This window comes from Taurulus bubalis (assembly GCF_910589615.1).
Source record: "Taurulus bubalis genome assembly, chromosome: 9".
In the NCBI taxonomy this organism is placed as follows: domain Eukaryota; kingdom Metazoa; phylum Chordata; class Actinopteri; order Perciformes; family Cottidae; genus Taurulus; species Taurulus bubalis.
The window spans coordinates 19,397,679-19,416,016 of NC_136597.1; the positions used below are offsets into that span (position 1 = coordinate 19,397,679).

At 42.2% G+C, this 18,338-nt stretch overlaps 2 protein-coding genes across 2 annotated transcripts in view; one reads left to right on the top strand and one right to left on the bottom strand.

Moving 5' to 3' along the window:
• Positions 1 to 1,276: 1,276 nt before the first annotated feature.
• Positions 1,277 to 2,976, top strand: LOC306741112 (D(2)-like dopamine receptor; the record flags this gene model as incomplete). The annotated part of the gene is made up of 3 exons (XM_079223365.1): positions 1,277 to 1,757; positions 2,541 to 2,686; positions 2,827 to 2,976. 3 exons carry the CDS (start codon positions 1,277 to 1,279, stop codon positions 2,974 to 2,976), a joined length of 777 nt encoding a protein of 258 aa, XP_079079491.1.
• Positions 2,977 to 4,902: 1,926 nt separating this feature from the next.
• The window catches only part of LOC306741680 (A-type voltage-gated potassium channel KCND2-like), a gene marked incomplete at both ends in the record, with an annotated part of 30,762 nt that continues 17,326 nt past the window's right edge, over positions 4,903 to 18,338 (bottom strand). Inside the window, 5 exons of the mRNA XM_079223996.1 lie at positions 4,903 to 5,080; positions 6,604 to 6,824; positions 7,821 to 7,919; positions 8,858 to 8,956; positions 9,408 to 9,570. Of these exons, the coding sequence (XP_079080122.1) occupies positions 4,903 to 5,080; positions 6,604 to 6,824; positions 7,821 to 7,919; positions 8,858 to 8,956; positions 9,408 to 9,570 (760 nt within the window). The remainder of the gene's footprint in view (positions 5,081 to 6,603; positions 6,825 to 7,820; positions 7,920 to 8,857; positions 8,957 to 9,407; positions 9,571 to 18,338) is intronic.

The following is an 18,338-nucleotide window of genomic DNA, read 5'->3' on the forward strand; positions in this document are numbered from 1 at the left end:
AGTCTGACAATTCTTATTTTTCCCAAACAACGGATTAAAATGTCTCTTGTTCCTGATTTTCTCCAGATATGACCCTTAGAATTGATTCCAAACAACCAGCATCTTATTTCTCAGTCCGAGAGTCCTTTACTACAACCCTATCATGTGTCTTTCACTGAGGAAAGGCTTCCATCTGGACACTCTGACATAAAGTCCAGATCAGTGGAGCGAGTGTAGATTGAAGAGTGAATTAGCACATTTTAGCTGCAACATAATAAAGTGTAAAAAAGGTGAACACTATGAGTGATTTCGATCATAAACCTGTTTAGTGGTGGCTGCCCCAATGTAATGTTTCTGAAAAGTCTTTTGTAAATATGTCAGGATGTTTTTGATTAGTTTTTATGTAAAATGGGTCATTTTTTTTGTTTTGATGCTTATTTTGTGCTGTTCCTTCCCACTTGTTTTGGCGGTTTTATGTAAATATTGTAAATGTGAATCTGTTCCGAAATAAAGTATGTTTAACAAGTTGTTTGAAATATTTACAGTATTTGTTTATTGCCAAGGCATTTGATACATGGTTTTGTGATTTAGCACAGTTTAATTTTCCAGAACTTTTTATCTTTGTGAAATTGATCGACATTTGTTGGGTCTAAAATGTAGGATGGTCAGGAGAAAAATGTATTGTGTTGATCTAATCCCAGATTTGCGAAGTCCTTAAGCTTGCACATTTAAAGGAAAGAGCATTTCACACTTTATCTCCAAACAGGATTACACAATGTCATGCTATAATCCAGCTGCATGGCTCCCTTTATTTCCTAAGCCAATTCAAGAACTCCCAACTCATCCATCTGGCATGTTTAATGTAAAGCTTGTAACCTTCATGATATTAAGTCAATTGGACAGCTGTTCCCCTCACACATATACTTTAACAATAGCCTATGTATTACAGCATCATCCTTATTGCATTGCTGTATTGAGCCCCTTGTTGGCTTTTTAAAGTTTTAATCGGGATTTAGACAATAGTGACGTAAATACGTTTTCAATTAACAGCCATCCTTTTTCCCTGTTGTCCGTGCTCATGTGAATACACAGCACAGTCTTTAATGATTGTGAACAGTGAGGACTCCCAGGTGACCTGCTGCTGCAGTGGAGTGATAATGAAAAGGGTGGATACTTGTCCAAGCTAAAGGTTCACCCATTAATATTATTCACTCAGTGCAGAATCCCTTGCCAACAAGCGAATCAGGCGAGAGAATGAAGATACGGAACTAAACCTGTTGGCTTTTTGAACCCGGAGATGAGAGGCGAGCCTACACCTGCGTGGGACTTTGGGAACAACACCGTTCAGGAGGACTACGCTGACATCGCCTTTGTGGTGGCAAACAGCTTGATTCTGTTGATCACTTCTGCGGTGGGGATTGCAGCAAATCTTTTTGTCATACTGGCAGTGTGCCATCAAAAAACACTTCAAACTGCGATCAATGCATTGGTGGTGAATCTTGCAGTCATCGACATTCTGAGGTGTGTAATTGACTGCCCCATTCTCTTTACCATCGTCGTGAGTGTGTATCAAAGAGGACATGTGGACGAGTTGCTCTGTGATACACAAGTGGCCTCTTTCTCTTTCAGCTGCTGCATCCAACTGTTGACACTGACCTGTATAAGTGCAGAGAGGTACCAGGCCATTGCCCAACCTTTTAAAAATAGTCAAAGGCGAAGACGGATTATGGTGCAGATTCCTCTCACATGGATCTTGGCTTTTCTGGTGGCATTTGTTTGTCTGACATTTATGAAGGACTCACCTGTGCATGCCAAATGCAAAGGATTATATGAAGAAACATCATCCTCCAATGATACCTTTGGACTTTACATGTTGTTTCCACTGTGGGCAGTTTGCTTTACTATAATCACTTTATTCTATGCGCGCATATTTGTCATTGTGAGATTACACAATCGCAAAATATTTGACAAAGGGACTTTTCGTCTTTCAGCTATAGATGAGCAGAAGAAAGAAGAAACCACAGCCGTGGAAAAGGGACCCGGGAAATCCGAGCAAAACCAGACCCTGAGCAAAAGTGTTGCATCAGAGAGAACTGACTTGAAAACAGAACAACCTCACCCTCTTGCAATGCAGCTTGCCGTGCAGACTGCTTTTAAAACTGAGCAGTCCAACTCCTGTGGCACAAAAGTTGAGACGAAACCATCAAATGGAGGTGCTGCTGCCAGTGTTAAAAGCAAGACCACAATGCCGCAGGTGTCAAGCAATCTCGACACAGAAAAGGAGCCCATAGAGAGAGTGGAAATGGTCAAAGCGCCCTCTGAAATGAAAGAAACCACCGGCCATGGTCCCTCATTTGCACAGTTAGAAAAACCCCAATCCTCTTCTGTTCTACTGATTGAACTAAAGCAAGCTAAGAACAGCAATGGAGGAGAAACAATGACTGTTGCCACAGTAGATCAAGTGTCTTCATTACCTCCCATCTCAAATAATCCCCCCAAAACAGAAGCTACAAAGCAAAGTGTGCAGGTGGAAGGTCCTGTTTGCATGATGCCTTCCAAAGCAAATAAAGAAAGAGTGCACAAAAAGAAGGAAAGTCAAATGGCGAAGCGGGCTGGCTACATCATTCTATCCTTCCTCTTGTTCTGGTTCCCATTGATCACAACTATCCTGATGAATTTTGTTGTTCATGACAACAAGAATACAAAGGTAAATATTTGTAGGTGAGAGTGCAACTTTTTCTGACATTTTGTGTGCATATGTGCTGCTTATTTTCTATAAATCAAACTGAACCAACGGTTTAAAAGCTAACCAAGTTATATTTTTTTATTTTCTCTGATGTTTTTCAGATCACTCTGGACATGGGCATTCTGTCAGTCTCTGTCGCCTGCGTCACATCTCTGAGTGACCCTATCATATATGCTGCAGTGAACCCTCAGTTTCAGACAGAGTTTTATAGAATTAAAAACAATTTTGTGTCTTTGTTCAATAAGAAATGACCATATTGACACTTGTATCTACTTTTGAGTGACACAAGACCAAATGACCAAATTCAATATTCACTATGAGTGTTAAAATGGTTAACGCGTGTCGAGCCATTGTTCAAATATGAACTAAATTAAACCACAGAAGACAAAGTGTGAATTTCTATTTGGGTATATTATTCTATATGCTGCTGCGTTATCTTAGATTTGATGCGGGAGGACTTTGCAGCAGTTACTTAACGCTGCAGAGCAAAGGCGCTGCATGCTGCCAGAAGCAGCCTGGACTGAAGCAATCAGCACGGCAGACGGATGCTGTCCCGGGAGTTCTCTGTCAAACAATCACTGAGGCCTGCGTGTCCGTCTCCAGAGACCCTGCAGGCAGGACCAACCACTGGGATAGTCAGGTCTTCACATGTCCCTAATTATTACCCCCATCTGCTTATTAGTGATGCTCTTTAAAGCATTAAGGCAAAATGTTATGAAATCCATCTAACTGTGCTCTGGTAAAAAAAAACAAAAGACATGGCTCATTTAATGGATGTTTCAGTAGAGCTACAGTATTTATTCTATCCACTGCACCAAATGCACAATGTGTGACCATTTGTCGCTTTGCCTTACTCCTTATATATGTACTCAATATATGACAAGATTTGCATTTCATTAAAAGCAAAGTGTTGCGGAATTTACATCATAACATACCAGTCGCATTGTGTTTCCTTCCATCAATCTCAACTTTACTGACAAACCTCCAACAAGAAGACATACTTTTAATAAAACAGAATTCTGCAATGACAGCATGCAAATCCTTAATTCAACCAGTAAACAGACAGAAATAGTATGCCAACAACTGTAAACTAAATCTAGAAATAAGAGGAGCCAACTTCAAATGCAGTCGATAAAGTTCTAACTGAGATATTTACAATATGAAAAATGTACAAAATGGCCCTTAAACACAGTGAAATCTACCAAGTCTCGCTTATTATAATGAATATTATAATTTAAGAGCAACTCAATGCAATTGATGTTCAACAGGCTTTCATATGGTTTTCCAGGTCAATACTATGTGTCCACATTAGGGTTAGTATTAGTTAAGTGTTGCGGAGAACATTCACTTATGCTTCTACCTTGTAACCTAACTAATATGTACCCTGTATAGTTCAATATGGATTGTTAATCAATGACAGTGGCTTTCACAAAGATCCATATCAGAATGTAAAATATGTAAGCTAACACAGATTTTGTCATTTTTGACTTTCACTTGCACATTTCACAAACATGTCAGGATGCGTAGTATACTTTACTCATCAAGCGATGATATCGACCAGTTAATGAGTCAGTTCATGAATATTCACAACAGTTATCCGTTCCAGTGGATGTATGTTTTCTAAATTTACAACAGTGAGGGGACTATTAGAAAGCAGTTAATTGAGGGATTTCAAAACAATCTATTCATCCGGTTGGTGAGTGAAGTGGATGTTTCTAATGTGTAAGTAGATGATTGAATATTCACAAAGACGGCCTTCAGTTAATGAATATGTGTGCTTTGTCATCAGAGGCCATCAAGAATGACTTTTTAACATCTGCCTTTACTCCTTTGAATCAGAAGACAACAAATACAACTACAATACATATTCAAAAATAAAGTTTTTTTTCTCAGTATTTTTAGGCAACGACGATAACCACGCAATTCCAAACGCTTCCTTGCTCTGCTGTGCTTAATGGTGCAAGATCTGCTGGTTTGCTTTTTACTTCCAAGGCAGCCGTCCACATCATTTTAATACCATGCAGAGTTTGACATCAGATGAGATCACTATTTCAAAAACCCAGATTTCTGCTAATCTTATAATCCCTCTAGATTATGGCAGGTTGATGCTCGGTGGTCCCTCTCCTCAGCATCTGGTGCTTCTTGAGACCAGTTAGCTGATCAGATAAGCATGACATCTACAAGGCAGATACTCGGACAATGTTGCTCTGAGAGTATGCGGTGGTGGTGGTGGAGCCGTGACCGTCCGATGAGGTCACCACCGGTGCAGATAGGCTGACCATGGAAGGAGTGATGTAAGGTCTGTCACATTTCAAGGGCACAGTCTCATCGAGTTTGGCATTCAGGCAGGAGCGGCTGCAAAAGAAACACAGGGATGAAAGAGGGTGAGAGGCTTGACCTTGTGTGAATGTGTAACACAAAGCCTATACAGAGTGCTTTATTATTATACTGCATGATCCAGAAATATCCACGTTCTTTGTGCCGACTATATAACGATAATAAGTATACATATGTCAGTCATTAGTGTGTGTTTTTGGACATTACATTTCTCATTTGCTGTATGTCGCCTGCTGTCCTGTTTCATTTAAGATCCCACACAAGTGTATAACCCATGAAAAATAATTCTCACCTGTGTATTAAATCTTTCACACCAAAATGAATGAGTGTCACTTCACCCAATTTATGATATAGCATGTTGTCTCTCTTAAAACTTGTGGCATCAATAAATACAGTTTAGGTTTTACAGCACTTGCCTTTGTTTTAAGATATTGGCAAATCCTAATTTGGGAGAACTTGCCCTCTCACATGCAACTTAAAAACCGAACGTGTTCAAAAATCCCACATTGAACTGTTGTTGCTGTCCAACAAAAACCATGTATCTCCAAAATGCATTTTTCATTAAATAAGAAAAATGTGTCTGAAGCTTCATGACAATACAGTTTTAGAACACTCAACCTCACACATAAGAGACTTGTCTGAATCAAAAAATAGCCCTCAGTTTATCTGAAACTCTAAAAACTAAATATGGAGATAATGATATGTGTATTTATATAGCACCTTTCAAGAGCAGGTGGCCAAAAATGCTTCATAGCAAAAGACAAAATATCAAGTAAAAGACAAAATGCCCGCCATAAAATGCAGATTGCAAGCTAAAGAAAGAGAAGAAACTAAACAAGAGCAATTCTAAACAGGTGACATGAATTCCATTGGGAGAGAATTCCACAGTCGAGGAGCTACCACCTCAAATTCACAGTCTTCTTTAGTCATGAGCCTGGAGCGAGGAACAACTAACAAACACTGATCAGAGGACATCAGAGACCTGCTGCTGCAGTAGCTCTTTAATGCCTGACCATGAAAGTCTCTCACAATGATCACAAGTAACTTGAACTGTATTCTAAATTTAATGGGAAGCCATTGAAAACAAAATGGGAGTCACATGAGACCTTTTGGAGGACTGGTCAAAAGTGAAGCAACATTTTTGGACCACTTTTAGGGAAGTCTTGCTAAAATATGTGAAAAGAAAGTTACAGTAGTCAGGGGAGGAAATAAAGACATGAATTATGCATGCCGATTAACAAAATGATCATTTCCAACTCAGCAGTGGACGCAATGGGCCTGAGTTTAGAATTGTTTCTAAACTGGTAGAAACAAAAGCAAACCAAACACTTAACATGCTAATCAAGACTAAGTGGTTTTCACTGGAGAGCAACAATATGTTTGTTACTTCCATATAATTGATAATTGTCTATATATCAGTAAAACTGAATCCATCACGTAGGATGGCGTTGAATCAATACAGTTTTTTCTTGTCATATAATACAGGATCAGCTGTGTATTTGGTGTGAGTGAGTCGAGGGAGACAACGACGTAGAGACTACCTGTTGGCAACTGGCCTCTCTCTTATCTGTATGGTGCTGAGCTCCTGGTTGTTTGTGCTGGGCAGACTGAAGCTGCTCTTCTTCCGGTGGCGTCGAGAGCAGCACGAGCTGAGGCCGTGTGGGGACGAGGACAGCGAGGACCCACAGGACCCCGACTTGTTCATCACAGAGATCTCCATGCAGTTGGCCTGAAACGTCTGCTCGTCCACAAACTCGTGATTCTGCAGAGAAAGATGGGGGGGGGGGGGGGATTTGGATTCAGTGTTGCTCATGAATCACTCTATTACATTGATGATTGGCTCTGCGAAAAAATAAGTGAAGATGTTTCACACAGTAAAGACTAAACAGACTGAACAGAATCCACAATAAAATAGTTTGATAATTGGAGAATGAATCATTAAGGGAATAGAAATACATTGGCCCAGATGTCCATATTAAGTGCCATCTGTGAAAACATTCACCACTGTTATCCCTGTGACAAATGAGCATGACTTGAAGGTCAGGCTCCACGAGGGTTTCAGGCCCAGCCAGCAGGTGGCAGAGTGATACCACACAGGATCTGACGCCATGCCTTGAATCACACCTCCTGTTTTACACCCTCTGTCACTCACGTATCCTGCCATCTATAATGCACACCAAGAGAGGCCTAATGTAAATATGTGCGCTGCCATCTGAATGGCATAACGCCCTTATGGAGCTTCTCCCAGGCAACCATCAAGCCTTTCATGGGGGGGAGGATCATCTCTGTGGAGGGACACTGATTTACTGCCTGTCTCATCTCTGTACAGGATTTACAGCTGCATGAGTAAAACCAATACAGCTTTAAATTATAGATAGTGTAAAATGAAGTATGCTGGTTTGTTTGGAGAGACAAATGTTACTGGCTGCTTGAGTCATGTTATCTTTAGCATGTCGCTAGTGAGGGGACGTAACATCTCCCAGCTCCATCTCCAGCTATTTTTAACTTGTGCAGCATATAAAAAAGATTGTACATGTCAGAGCATGGATGACAAAACTCACTTTGTTTCTATTTACAACACACTGTAAAAGGCGGGTACTGACAATACAGGCAGAAGTGATGCAATGTTTCATACAAGAACAGTTTTTAGAGCGAGCTATCTAAACAGTGTTACCAAGATAGTAAGAACGAAAGATGCCAAAGTGATTGTGTTTTTTTCCGGCGGACTTTTAAGTTTGAGAAAGAAACGGTATCTTACCGTGGTCTTCTCCAGGCAGTGCAGCAGGTGATTATGTTGGCTCTCAAAAGGAGGGCTGGGGGCCTTCGCCACCAAGGCTTGTCCTGCCTCCTTGGAGGCCTTCGAACACACAGAGTAAAACACAAAAAAAACAACAGTGTAGATGAGCAGGTTAAGATTCTGCATGGACACAGAGTCTCAGGCAACAGCTTGATCGGTGATGTAGTGGAGAGTACACAAAGCATTGAGGGTTGAAATGCTGATCTGTAGCACGGCAGCCAATCTACTGAGATCCTATGAGGTGTGGATGTTTTAGAGATGCGTAGAGACGGTGGCTGACCACAACATGTTTCACTGATAAAATTGTATTTTTTGCTATTCTTTAGCTGATTTGGTGATAAGGATCAAAAACGTCAAATTAGAGGTCATTTCAGTGCAACAGCAGTGGTACACCTAGACATAGATCGAACAGATTGCACCAAACACACCACAGATTCCGGACCACAACAACACTGCACACTTTGATGGAGCTCTGCACGGCTCTGGGATGGAAGGTATGTTGTGTTAGTTTGCACTACAACCTGGATGCTCTCGAAATAACACACAGAACTGCACAGCAGATAAAAAAAACAGAGTTTAGAGGAGATGCAGGCCGAACAGACAGCCTCCATAGCAGTAAGCCTTTGGTTTCCTCCTTCCCCTCCAAACCCTGTTGGACAGACATGCAGAGCTTGGTCATGAGTCAGTGTGACGGTAATGGCTGTGCTCCACCAGAAGGCAAGTGTGCCTGCCTGGCCCTCCTGCTGTATGGATATAGAGAGAGAGAGAGAGAGAGAGAGAGTGTTGAGGAAGCATGTCAATGCTGCAGCTGAGAGGTGTGATGTAAGAGAGAGAGGACGATCACACTGAAGCACTGGAATGACAGCAGCCCCTGTGTTACAGCATGAGAAGCCCACCCCCCTCCCGTGTGTGGTGGCATGGCCCCCGAGCAGAGCGGCATGCAAGTGTCAGCGAGGCCCCAGTCAGTCAGCCCCCAAGCCGCTGCTTGGTCTCGTTACCTCCTCCAGTGGGTTGATCAGGAGCCCATTTTGTTTGTAGCGCATATAGACATTAGTGCCTCGAATCTTCGCAGCACGGATTCTAGCAAGTCGAGATTTCTGTTTGAACAAACAGACCTCTGTTTTAGCCTTTGACGGTTTGTCTGTCACACTAATCGACTCTGTCTCCCTCTGGCAGCCACAGTATCTAGTAGGGAGAGGCCATGCTTAACCCTACGATTAAGAAATTCTGCCTTAGCAAACAGTTTTAGGGAAGAAATGCACATATTGCTATGGAAAAGCTGCTGACACAATACTCTGAAGATCATTTGTTCATTCATTGTCATTCCCTCGCTTATTTCTTTCTCCCACTGAAATATACTCAAGGAATTGAGTCCATCCAATACACACACACATATGCAGAAACACAATACAAGATTAATATTCTGGAAGATAGTGTTTGCCCTGTCATTCTGGTACGTGCGGATAAGACAGGGAAAGAGGCAGATAGAAGCAAAATATAGAGAGATAGAGAGGAAAAAGGACGAGAGAGGGAGGGGAGAGTCTGTACCCTCTGGGCTCGACGTTTCTCTGCCCGCTGGCTTTGGTGGTAGATACGGCTGAAGTTTGACACTATGACAGGGACAGGCAAGGCGATGACCAGCACCCCACTCAGAGAGCATATGGACCCAAACACCTTCCCCACGATGGTTTTTGGCACCATGTCACCATACCTGAAACACAGAAAAAACAGAAGACAGTGAGCACTGGGTAGGAAAATATTCCTTTGAAAGCATCTGTCCCGGAGGCTTGTTTCATCAAGTTAAATTGTTGTGTGTCTAATGTTATTTTTAATAGTCCGGAAATAGTCATAGTGACCTTGGAATATTTCACAACTTCAAAAAACGAAGTCACACATTTGAAGTGGGTGAGGAATAAATAGGACTTTTTTGTGACGCCTCTTCTTCTTGGCCTACTTTCTACATGCCATCGTGATGTTCTTCTTTTAAAGCCCTGTTTCATATATAATTACACACCTGCTGGTACCGGCTAATGCTTTCACATCATGACCAAATGCGCTACATATCCCCCGTGACCTCTGTTAGCCGCAAACAGCTTGCAAAATATACAGGGAGTTGTATCCCATCAAGTAAAAGCAAAAGGCGAAAGGAACAGCGTGATGCCGAACCCTGGAGAAATGGTTTAAGTGTGTGTGTGTGTGTGTGTGTGTGTGTGTGTGTGTGTGTGTGTGTGTGTGTGTGTGTCTCGATAGCCACATGTGTGTTTTCCCCTTTGTCCCACATCAAATACCTTGAACATTGAATGCAGATACACACTAAAAACTAAAAGCAGCTCTTTGGAAATTGTGCACGACACTGATCGAAGCACAAGCATGCAATATTACAACATTATCCAAATGTTGAGCAGGCTACATTCAGCACGAACAGATTAATGGCCGTGCATACGTCAGATGGGAATGAATCATCCCCATTAAAGAGATTAATGTGCCTGTCTTCTATCAGGCAGTCAGACCTGTCTGGGCTCAAGGTAAAGCTAAAATCAAACTGTCTTCACGATATCACTTTCTTTACATTTGCCGACACGTCTGGTGCTCCGTACTTAACACTCCGCTGATTTCAATTGTGTTGTTCGATTCATTTCCACATTTTTATTATTTTTTTTACGATATTTTTATACAGTTCGCTCACTTTATTCTCTAAGATAAGCATTTGAATCGCCGTTCAATGCACTTCAGTGCGTAAAAACCGAAGATGAACGAAGCGCCGTTCATACAACGTTCAGCATGGATTCTGTTCAGTAGTAGCCTCATATTCTGTATATTCATAGTATATTCAGAACCAGAATCGAAAGATGAACAATTAATTGGACACCTTCATCTGCACTACTTTCACTACTCTGACAACTCTGTTGTCTTTAATTGTTTTTTGTCTCTGTTTTCTTTAATGTCTTTATTGGTTTATTCATCTTGTTTATTGTATATAGTATGTATGTATGTACGATGAGAGCTACGTGAAACCGGAGTCAAATTCCAACACACATGTCCAATAAAGCTAAATCTGATTCTGATTCTGATATTCTGTATATTCATAGTATATGCATATACTGACCTGCTGTTTCAAACTGTTATCTTCAGTTCAGAACAAAACTAGACTCGACAGACACTGTTTGGGTAAGGTTACTGGCTCAGAAGCCAACTGTATGAGACAAAGTTATCGTATCATGATTGTTTCTGAGGCATTGTGGTATTTGAATCATTATTTGATGAGAAAACAAGATACATTCGTTCAGCAGCAGCCAGTGGGGTGAGCTCCACTGCTCAAAGATACAGATTTGTATGCGACAATCGTGAAAATCTGGTTTAGTTTCGATGTACTAAACACCCTAAACACTTGCTTGCGACCAAGACTAACAAATTAACCCACATTTTGACATCCTGTTGCCGCATAGAGAGGTAATTATCATTCAACATCGTGAAATAAGGGAACAAACCCTGATTTCTCCAAGGCACAAACAGCAAATTACACCCACAAATCATTTGAACATTACCTGCATGTTCATGAATAGCCCTCTGCAGACACTTTAGGCAGCACTGGGACTTTAGTAAAAGAGAGCAAATGAATGATTCAGAGCATGTATGTTTTCCTCGTCTTCAAAACAACCCTTTATGTGCTGCGGCGGACCAGCGGATCCAGAGGATTGCAGGTGGGTGAGATGAATGATCGAGATCCTAATGCGCAAATGACCTGAGAAGACCATTACCTCCTGAGAGGAAGATGAATGCAGGTGGGAAAGGACATCAGCATTGCTCAGTGGCTGTGACAGCCGCGCGTCTCTCAAGTGAGGCAGGGTAATGTGAATGTATCGCTACACGGGAGGTTGACTATTTCATAAATGAAGTTGTCTAATGCCCACGGCCGTCTGCTTGAGTCATTAGCCTCAGGATTCCATCACGTTCGGCCCAGCAGCCTGGGCCTATACAGAGCTTGGGTGGAAAGATGTAAAAGTGGACATTTTAATATCACGCTTGATGGGACTTCATGTACAACAGTTTGCTTTCAAGTTGAGTAATCTTACACAGATGTCATTAGCTATACAGTTCATTACAGGTCACGTAATTTTCCTATGTAATCACTGACAACGCCTGACGGCAGGTGTCAATTATGTATTCTGGATGTACTGTTAAAAGCCTATTAAGAGATCCACATAAAGAGCTTTCACTCACGTAAAGGTGATTGCTCAAGTGTGTTGTATTCCAATGGGAGGAGGAGCCGCAACGTGCTGCTGGATGTGAAAATAAGTCCAATCCGAGGGATACAATGCATTGAGCTCCTTTCTCTCGAAAGCAAAGCATAGTAGTGGGGCGGGTGAAAAAAAGAAAGGAGCAAGCGCACTCTGGAGAGAAACACTAACAGTGATGGATTGTTCATATGGGGGAAGCTGCGATACACAAAGCTCTGCCTCCTGGATGACGGCAGAGGCAGGAATTAGCAGCACCGAGAGATTAAAGTAATGTTCCTGCTTTGTTCTTGTTGTCTCCGACTACCAGGTAGCCACGTTTGCTACCCCAAGCAGACATGGATGAGACATGAAGATGGATGGCCAGATCTTTATCCACCCTGCAGAGGAGGAAGAGGAGTGTCGGAATGACTGAGTATCAATTCCCCAGTTCCACCCACCTGAAACCATACTGCGCTCGCACCAGCACCGGTCTTAAAAACAGCGCATTCTGTAGAATTGTCCTACAGTGAGATGACAGCATTGCAGATGAAGCTCAGCACCCGGAGAGAGAGGGAGACTGAGGATTTGCCTCAGACGGTGTGGGAGAAATGTCAGACTAAAAAGACTACTTGAATTCCAGTAAACGGGGGATGAATGTCCTCGCCCGGCTCGGATAATAGACCAATCAAACATTCATGAGTCCCTGTATCAACCTGCGTGGCAGCGTTTGTGCGGTTGACCTTAAGAGTGTGTGGTATTCCATCAGGGGTTGCTCTGAGACAGATTTCTGACCTCACCGTCCCACAGTAAGCGCCGACACACAAAATAACACAAACACTCATGGAAACAGAAACACACACATGCACATACACACATACACACACACGCCCCCACAAGAGTATGCACTTGTTTGTTTGAGTGTGTGTATGTGTGTGAAAAGGCCTTTAATTTGACATCTAGTTAAACCAATCCCCCTTCCTAAAAAAGCAATCTTGTTCCTTGATTGTCTTCCAGATCCCTGTGTCTGAAATCTGACTGCCATCTGGTTAGTGGGAAGCGAGAGAAGAAAAAAAACACAAGATATATGGATGACTTTACCGATGACTTTATGTCGTTTGTTTATTTCGGTTCTCAGAGACAGGGCAGGGCTTTTTTTCTTCTTCCTAAAATCAAACGAAATTAAAGGAAATCTTTTTCAGGTAAAATGGGCCGTTCTGATCGGTTGCACCACTGCGTCTGCTGCGCAGAAATAAAGTGACCTATCAAAGAGTTGGGGGTTGGCAGGAGAAAGGCAACACTTACATGAAAACCCCTCTTGTTTGAGCACAGGCTTAAGTTTCTGATGTAATCATAGAGGTCCCACCGACTCACATGCCAGCTGAGTTCACTGCCAACAGCTTAGCAGGGCTGACAATTAGGATCTAAGAAGGATTGTGGCAGATCTTTCGGCTGAGAGGGCTTTGTCACCAGCGTAAAAATCCAATCATTCACTGGCACCTTTGTCATGGTACTTCTGGATTCCACTTCCTGGGTTTTACGGTAAAACTAACTCGCCTCCTGTAGAAGTGACTGTAGTAAAGGGCAATAATAAAAGCAAAGGGAATGAATGGAATCACAGCATTAGATTCCACTGATGTGAGCAATGAAGGTGAAAGTGTTCAAATGAAGAAACCTTGTGATAGAGATGCTGGAGCTGCTGCACACTGTTCTAATAAATCCGTCATGGTAAAGACACTGAATCTCATCAAACCACACTTTGATCTACTCCACTTTGATATTTCAATGAAAAGCAAAAGAATTAAACTAATTTGATTAATACATTAAGCATTTTGATTCGTCAGCTGATTAGAATCAAGCTGAATTAAGCACACTGTCCTATCTCATGCTTGATCTATACCCGTTGTTTCATGCCAATAATTTCTGAGGGGCCTGCAATCTGATAATCTGAATCTCAAATTAATTTTAATCTCACCTTCTTCTATGAGATCTGTTATGAATTTACATCTCACTCTGCGTTCGCTTCATATTTTCCGCAAGCAATCGCCCCCCAGGCATCTGTTGTGGGTGTTGAGTCACTGTGAACTTACTATGAAATGCTCTTTGAGATGCTCAAACAAGACCGTTGTTTGAAAACGCACTTTACTAGAAAAAAAGCGTCAAGGTTAACGGCTTTTAGTTTAACACAGGATTAGCATTTCTGTTATTATATCAAAAAGAAGAGATTGTTAAATTCCACACATGCTCTCTGGATCGAGTTTATTCAGCATGTCTTTGATAATTCGGTGAATGCATGAGTTTCTGTCTGACCTTCACCGACCATCCCATCCCTCCCTATCGGTGCTTCCTGAGGTAATTCATCGCTCAGTTTCACAGTTCAATGGTTTCTACAGCACAGACAAGCCCTCCAAACCTGTGAGACCTAAACCTGTCAATTACCCTGAAACTCCAATACTGTCACTGACTGTACCAATCAAAAGTTGATAATGACAGAGAAAGGCATTAAAACAGCGAGGGGACACCGGGATAGTGGCAAGGTCGGGAAGTATCGGATATCCTTAAAGTGGTGACATGCCCTGCGGCCGTGATGTGAAATGTAAAGCTACAGCAGAGGGCCAGAGACTGCCAGAGTGGGCACAACATTAAATGTTATCCGAGAACCTGACACAGAAGTGATGAAGTCTTACACTGACCAACCGATATATGCTCCATTTTTTACAAATCATGACAAGGAGCAAATGGAGCAATGCTCCATGACAATACGGTTCTCTGTTCCTTCTCCGCTAGGCTGAAAGAGCACAATATTCATCCTTGCTGACAGTTAAATAATAGATGTACCAAAAAAAAAAAGTAATTTTCCTCCAGAACTCCATCATGCTCACACAACTATGAATCCAGAATCTCAAGAAATGGATTATGCTGCCTGCATGTCATCGAGGCATACTAACATGAGTGACAGGGCGATATAAATTTTCTGGGGTGTATTTGTGAAGACCGCAAGATTTATCGAGTACTGCAGGAGAGGTCTTGAGGGTGGTTATGTCATATTAAGAGCTCTCATAAAAAATTGAGTGTGTAAAAACAAGACAGCAAAGGCTATATGATCGTTCTTTTTTGGTGCCGATAGGCATCGTTAATCTGACCACGTAGAAAGAAAAGAGAAACTCAGCAAACAGAGACTGCTGCATTTACAGATAAATAAGGGTAAGTGGAGCTAGAAAAGGAAAAGTCTCTCTTTTGTTGCATAAATCTGTATTATTGATAAAGCAAATGTGAATCAGTTTTATGTTTTGGTCAGCGTGTTAAAATATTAAAAACATTCTGTATTTATCCATGGGCACCAATGAACAGACTGGAAAAATAAAGTATTCGTCATGCCAGAGAGACTGGAAGCATCACTGCTGGCTATCGCCCTGCAGGAATGTTTCAATGCAGTGGCACAGCTGCAGAATGAACCACTGCAATGCAATCCTTGGGGGAAGATACACCACAAGGTTTCAAGAATCAGAAGCACAATAAATGAACATGATCTCCAACATGATCCCTAAACACCACGTATCATTCCTGATGTTCAGCACCGCATCTCTGGCTGCAGTCCGGGAGCACCACATCCAAAGCGCTGCCTCTCTTGGGTTTGGGCACCAAAGACTGACGGGATTAAGAGTGTGTGGGCCGATAGGACTCTGCTCTGATGCTATCCCTCAGATATACATCATTATAAAGGGGGGAATCCCACAGGCTCTCGGATTAGCCTGCTGGATTTTCACTGCAGGTGATAAGGGAAAGGAGTAGAGGCTGGCAGAACTACACAACATAATGGCGAGATGGGAAAGCACAGATAGGAGGGAGCCAGAAGACCGCACTGCCTGGTGTAATACATGTGCAAGGAAAAACTGAGCACTCAAGTATGAGTAACTGCAAACAATAGCTACAGGGAAGGACAACTTTGAGATAGGTGAACATTGTCAACTCTGCGGGCAAAAATGCACAAACTACATTGCTCCGACTGGATGTTGAAATGCAGTATAATCGAAGTGCGCAGCAGATGTGAGAGATTGTTTTTCATGCTTTCCACAATATAGCTGAGATCCAGTCTCTGCAGAATTGTGAAAGTAGATGGATAGAGCTGAAGGTTAGAATGTGTAGTTCAAGGAAACAGCCAGAGCACGCATGGCTGCATGCCATGTCTTGTAAATGAAGATTTTGTGACGCAGCAATGTCAATGTGCTTTGATCGTCCAACTGAAGGTTCACCGTGGAGACTCAGGAACTACACAGCACCAATAAAAGCTGGTGAAATTCCTCTTCTTTTCCTAACCGTGCAGACACTGATAAACCATATAGAATAATCCCCCACGTATAGCTCTGGCAAAGGCACCTCATCTTTCTCTCTCTCTCTCTCTCTCTCTCTCTCTCTGTCTCGCTCACATATCAAACATGTATTCCCTCAGCCCTCCAAATCCCAGCTTAACCCTCACCCCGCGAAACCAGGCGGCTAGTTATCATCGCGGCTTTGACATTAGCATGCACGCCCTCTCTCATTTGGGAGATCTTCTTAAGAGTCAGGGATGATAAAAAGCTTTCCTCTCTGCCGCTCTTCCATTCCTGACTTTGACTCACCCTTCCTCTGCCTGGACCTGCCCGCCTCTAACTATGAGATGGAGATGAAACGCTTCATTCTCTTTCTTTTCCTCCCCCTTTTCTATTATCTTGCAGTGCTATAGCACAGCCCTGCTTGACATTTTTCTGTTCTTCTTCTCCAGTCTACACCTGCTGACACTTGAGAAACAACTGCTGTCCTATGCAAAAAAACAGCCCTATTCCACTGTTATTATGTGCCAAGTCACCTCTACTTCAGCTCCTGGTCATGATTACAACCAATTCCTTACGGCGATTTCTTTTAATTACAAGATGAATGGCTGTTCCGTATTAATAGAATTTTTACGAGGGTTAAGTGTCCACATGGACCCATAAAAATAGCTTGCTATCCTACAAACAGAAAATGTGAGAGTAGTAATATGTATCAGGAGAGGTCTGCATGAAGCAAGTCTTCCATCAGTCAGGACAAGATGAAATAGGTGAACTGACTAAAAGTCTAATTTGTCATTCCATGTTTAGATTTTTGCCCGTTCTCCTCACAATACTTAAGAAAGCCAGGGACTAAAAATATATTCCCACCACGTCAGTATAATACTTTGATAATGCAATTACACTGCTTCGTGGCTGAACGGGGAGGGCAAAGGAACATGAAAGAGGGGTTGGAAGCACGAAGGGGTGCCAGAGCTATGGATTATGAGAGAACGTGATAATAAAATGAAATCATCAGACACTCAAGCGATTATGCTAATGAACTCATTCAGTATTCATCATAGGTTAATCGGCATGCGGGCGAGAGTGGTGGCATTTTCACAGAAAGCTTTGATCAAGCAGGTGGCAAGCTACCGCACCTCTGGTGAAGGCCTACGGCGGGGTTAAAGGTGAAAACACAAAAACATATAAATGAGTATTAATGTGTTGTTGTTTTATTATATTGAGCAATGGCAAATTCCTCCTCGCAAAGACGCAGTGGGCTACACTGGCCTCTTACTGGTGCATACTGTACATAAGGACTGATGCAAATGGTCAAATACTGGTATCCAGATGAGATTCAAAGTGACCCCTGTGACCTTTGTTGTGTGTTCAGATGATGGAGATGAGGAAAAATGTGAAAGGTCTTGCGGATTAGCGCCTCTGTGTTAGAAAGGAGAACTGGTCCAGGAGCCTCATTACACTGACAGCAGATTAGTGCTCCGTGGCACCAGAGCAGACGGTGCAAGATTAACTTTGATGTGCGATTCCACACAGAGCAGCCGCTGGATATCAGCTCCCTCCACCAAATGGCCCCTTAACTCTGAGTTTGCAGCGTGTGCATTCATGAGTTACAGTATCTAAAAATCTGCACTTTAAACGGCAGAACAGTCACCAGATTTTGGACTCAGGGAAATTGTGCTCCTGGTAATATTACACCTGCCGTAAAGAAACATGTGTGAGCTGTATTTACTGATTATTTTTGGTATCACTTCATCTATTGGGCTCTCCACCAATTTTACATATACAGATTAGTTGCCTGATCGTGACGAGCATCCAGCTTGTAAAAACAGATGTATGATGTCTTCTGGAGAAGCTGGCATTTATCACTCCTGGGGGTTCAGTAAAAAACTCTTTGATAGTAGAAATGCAGTAATTCATCATACTATGTGAAAAAGTCAGGACATCTCTGCCTCTGT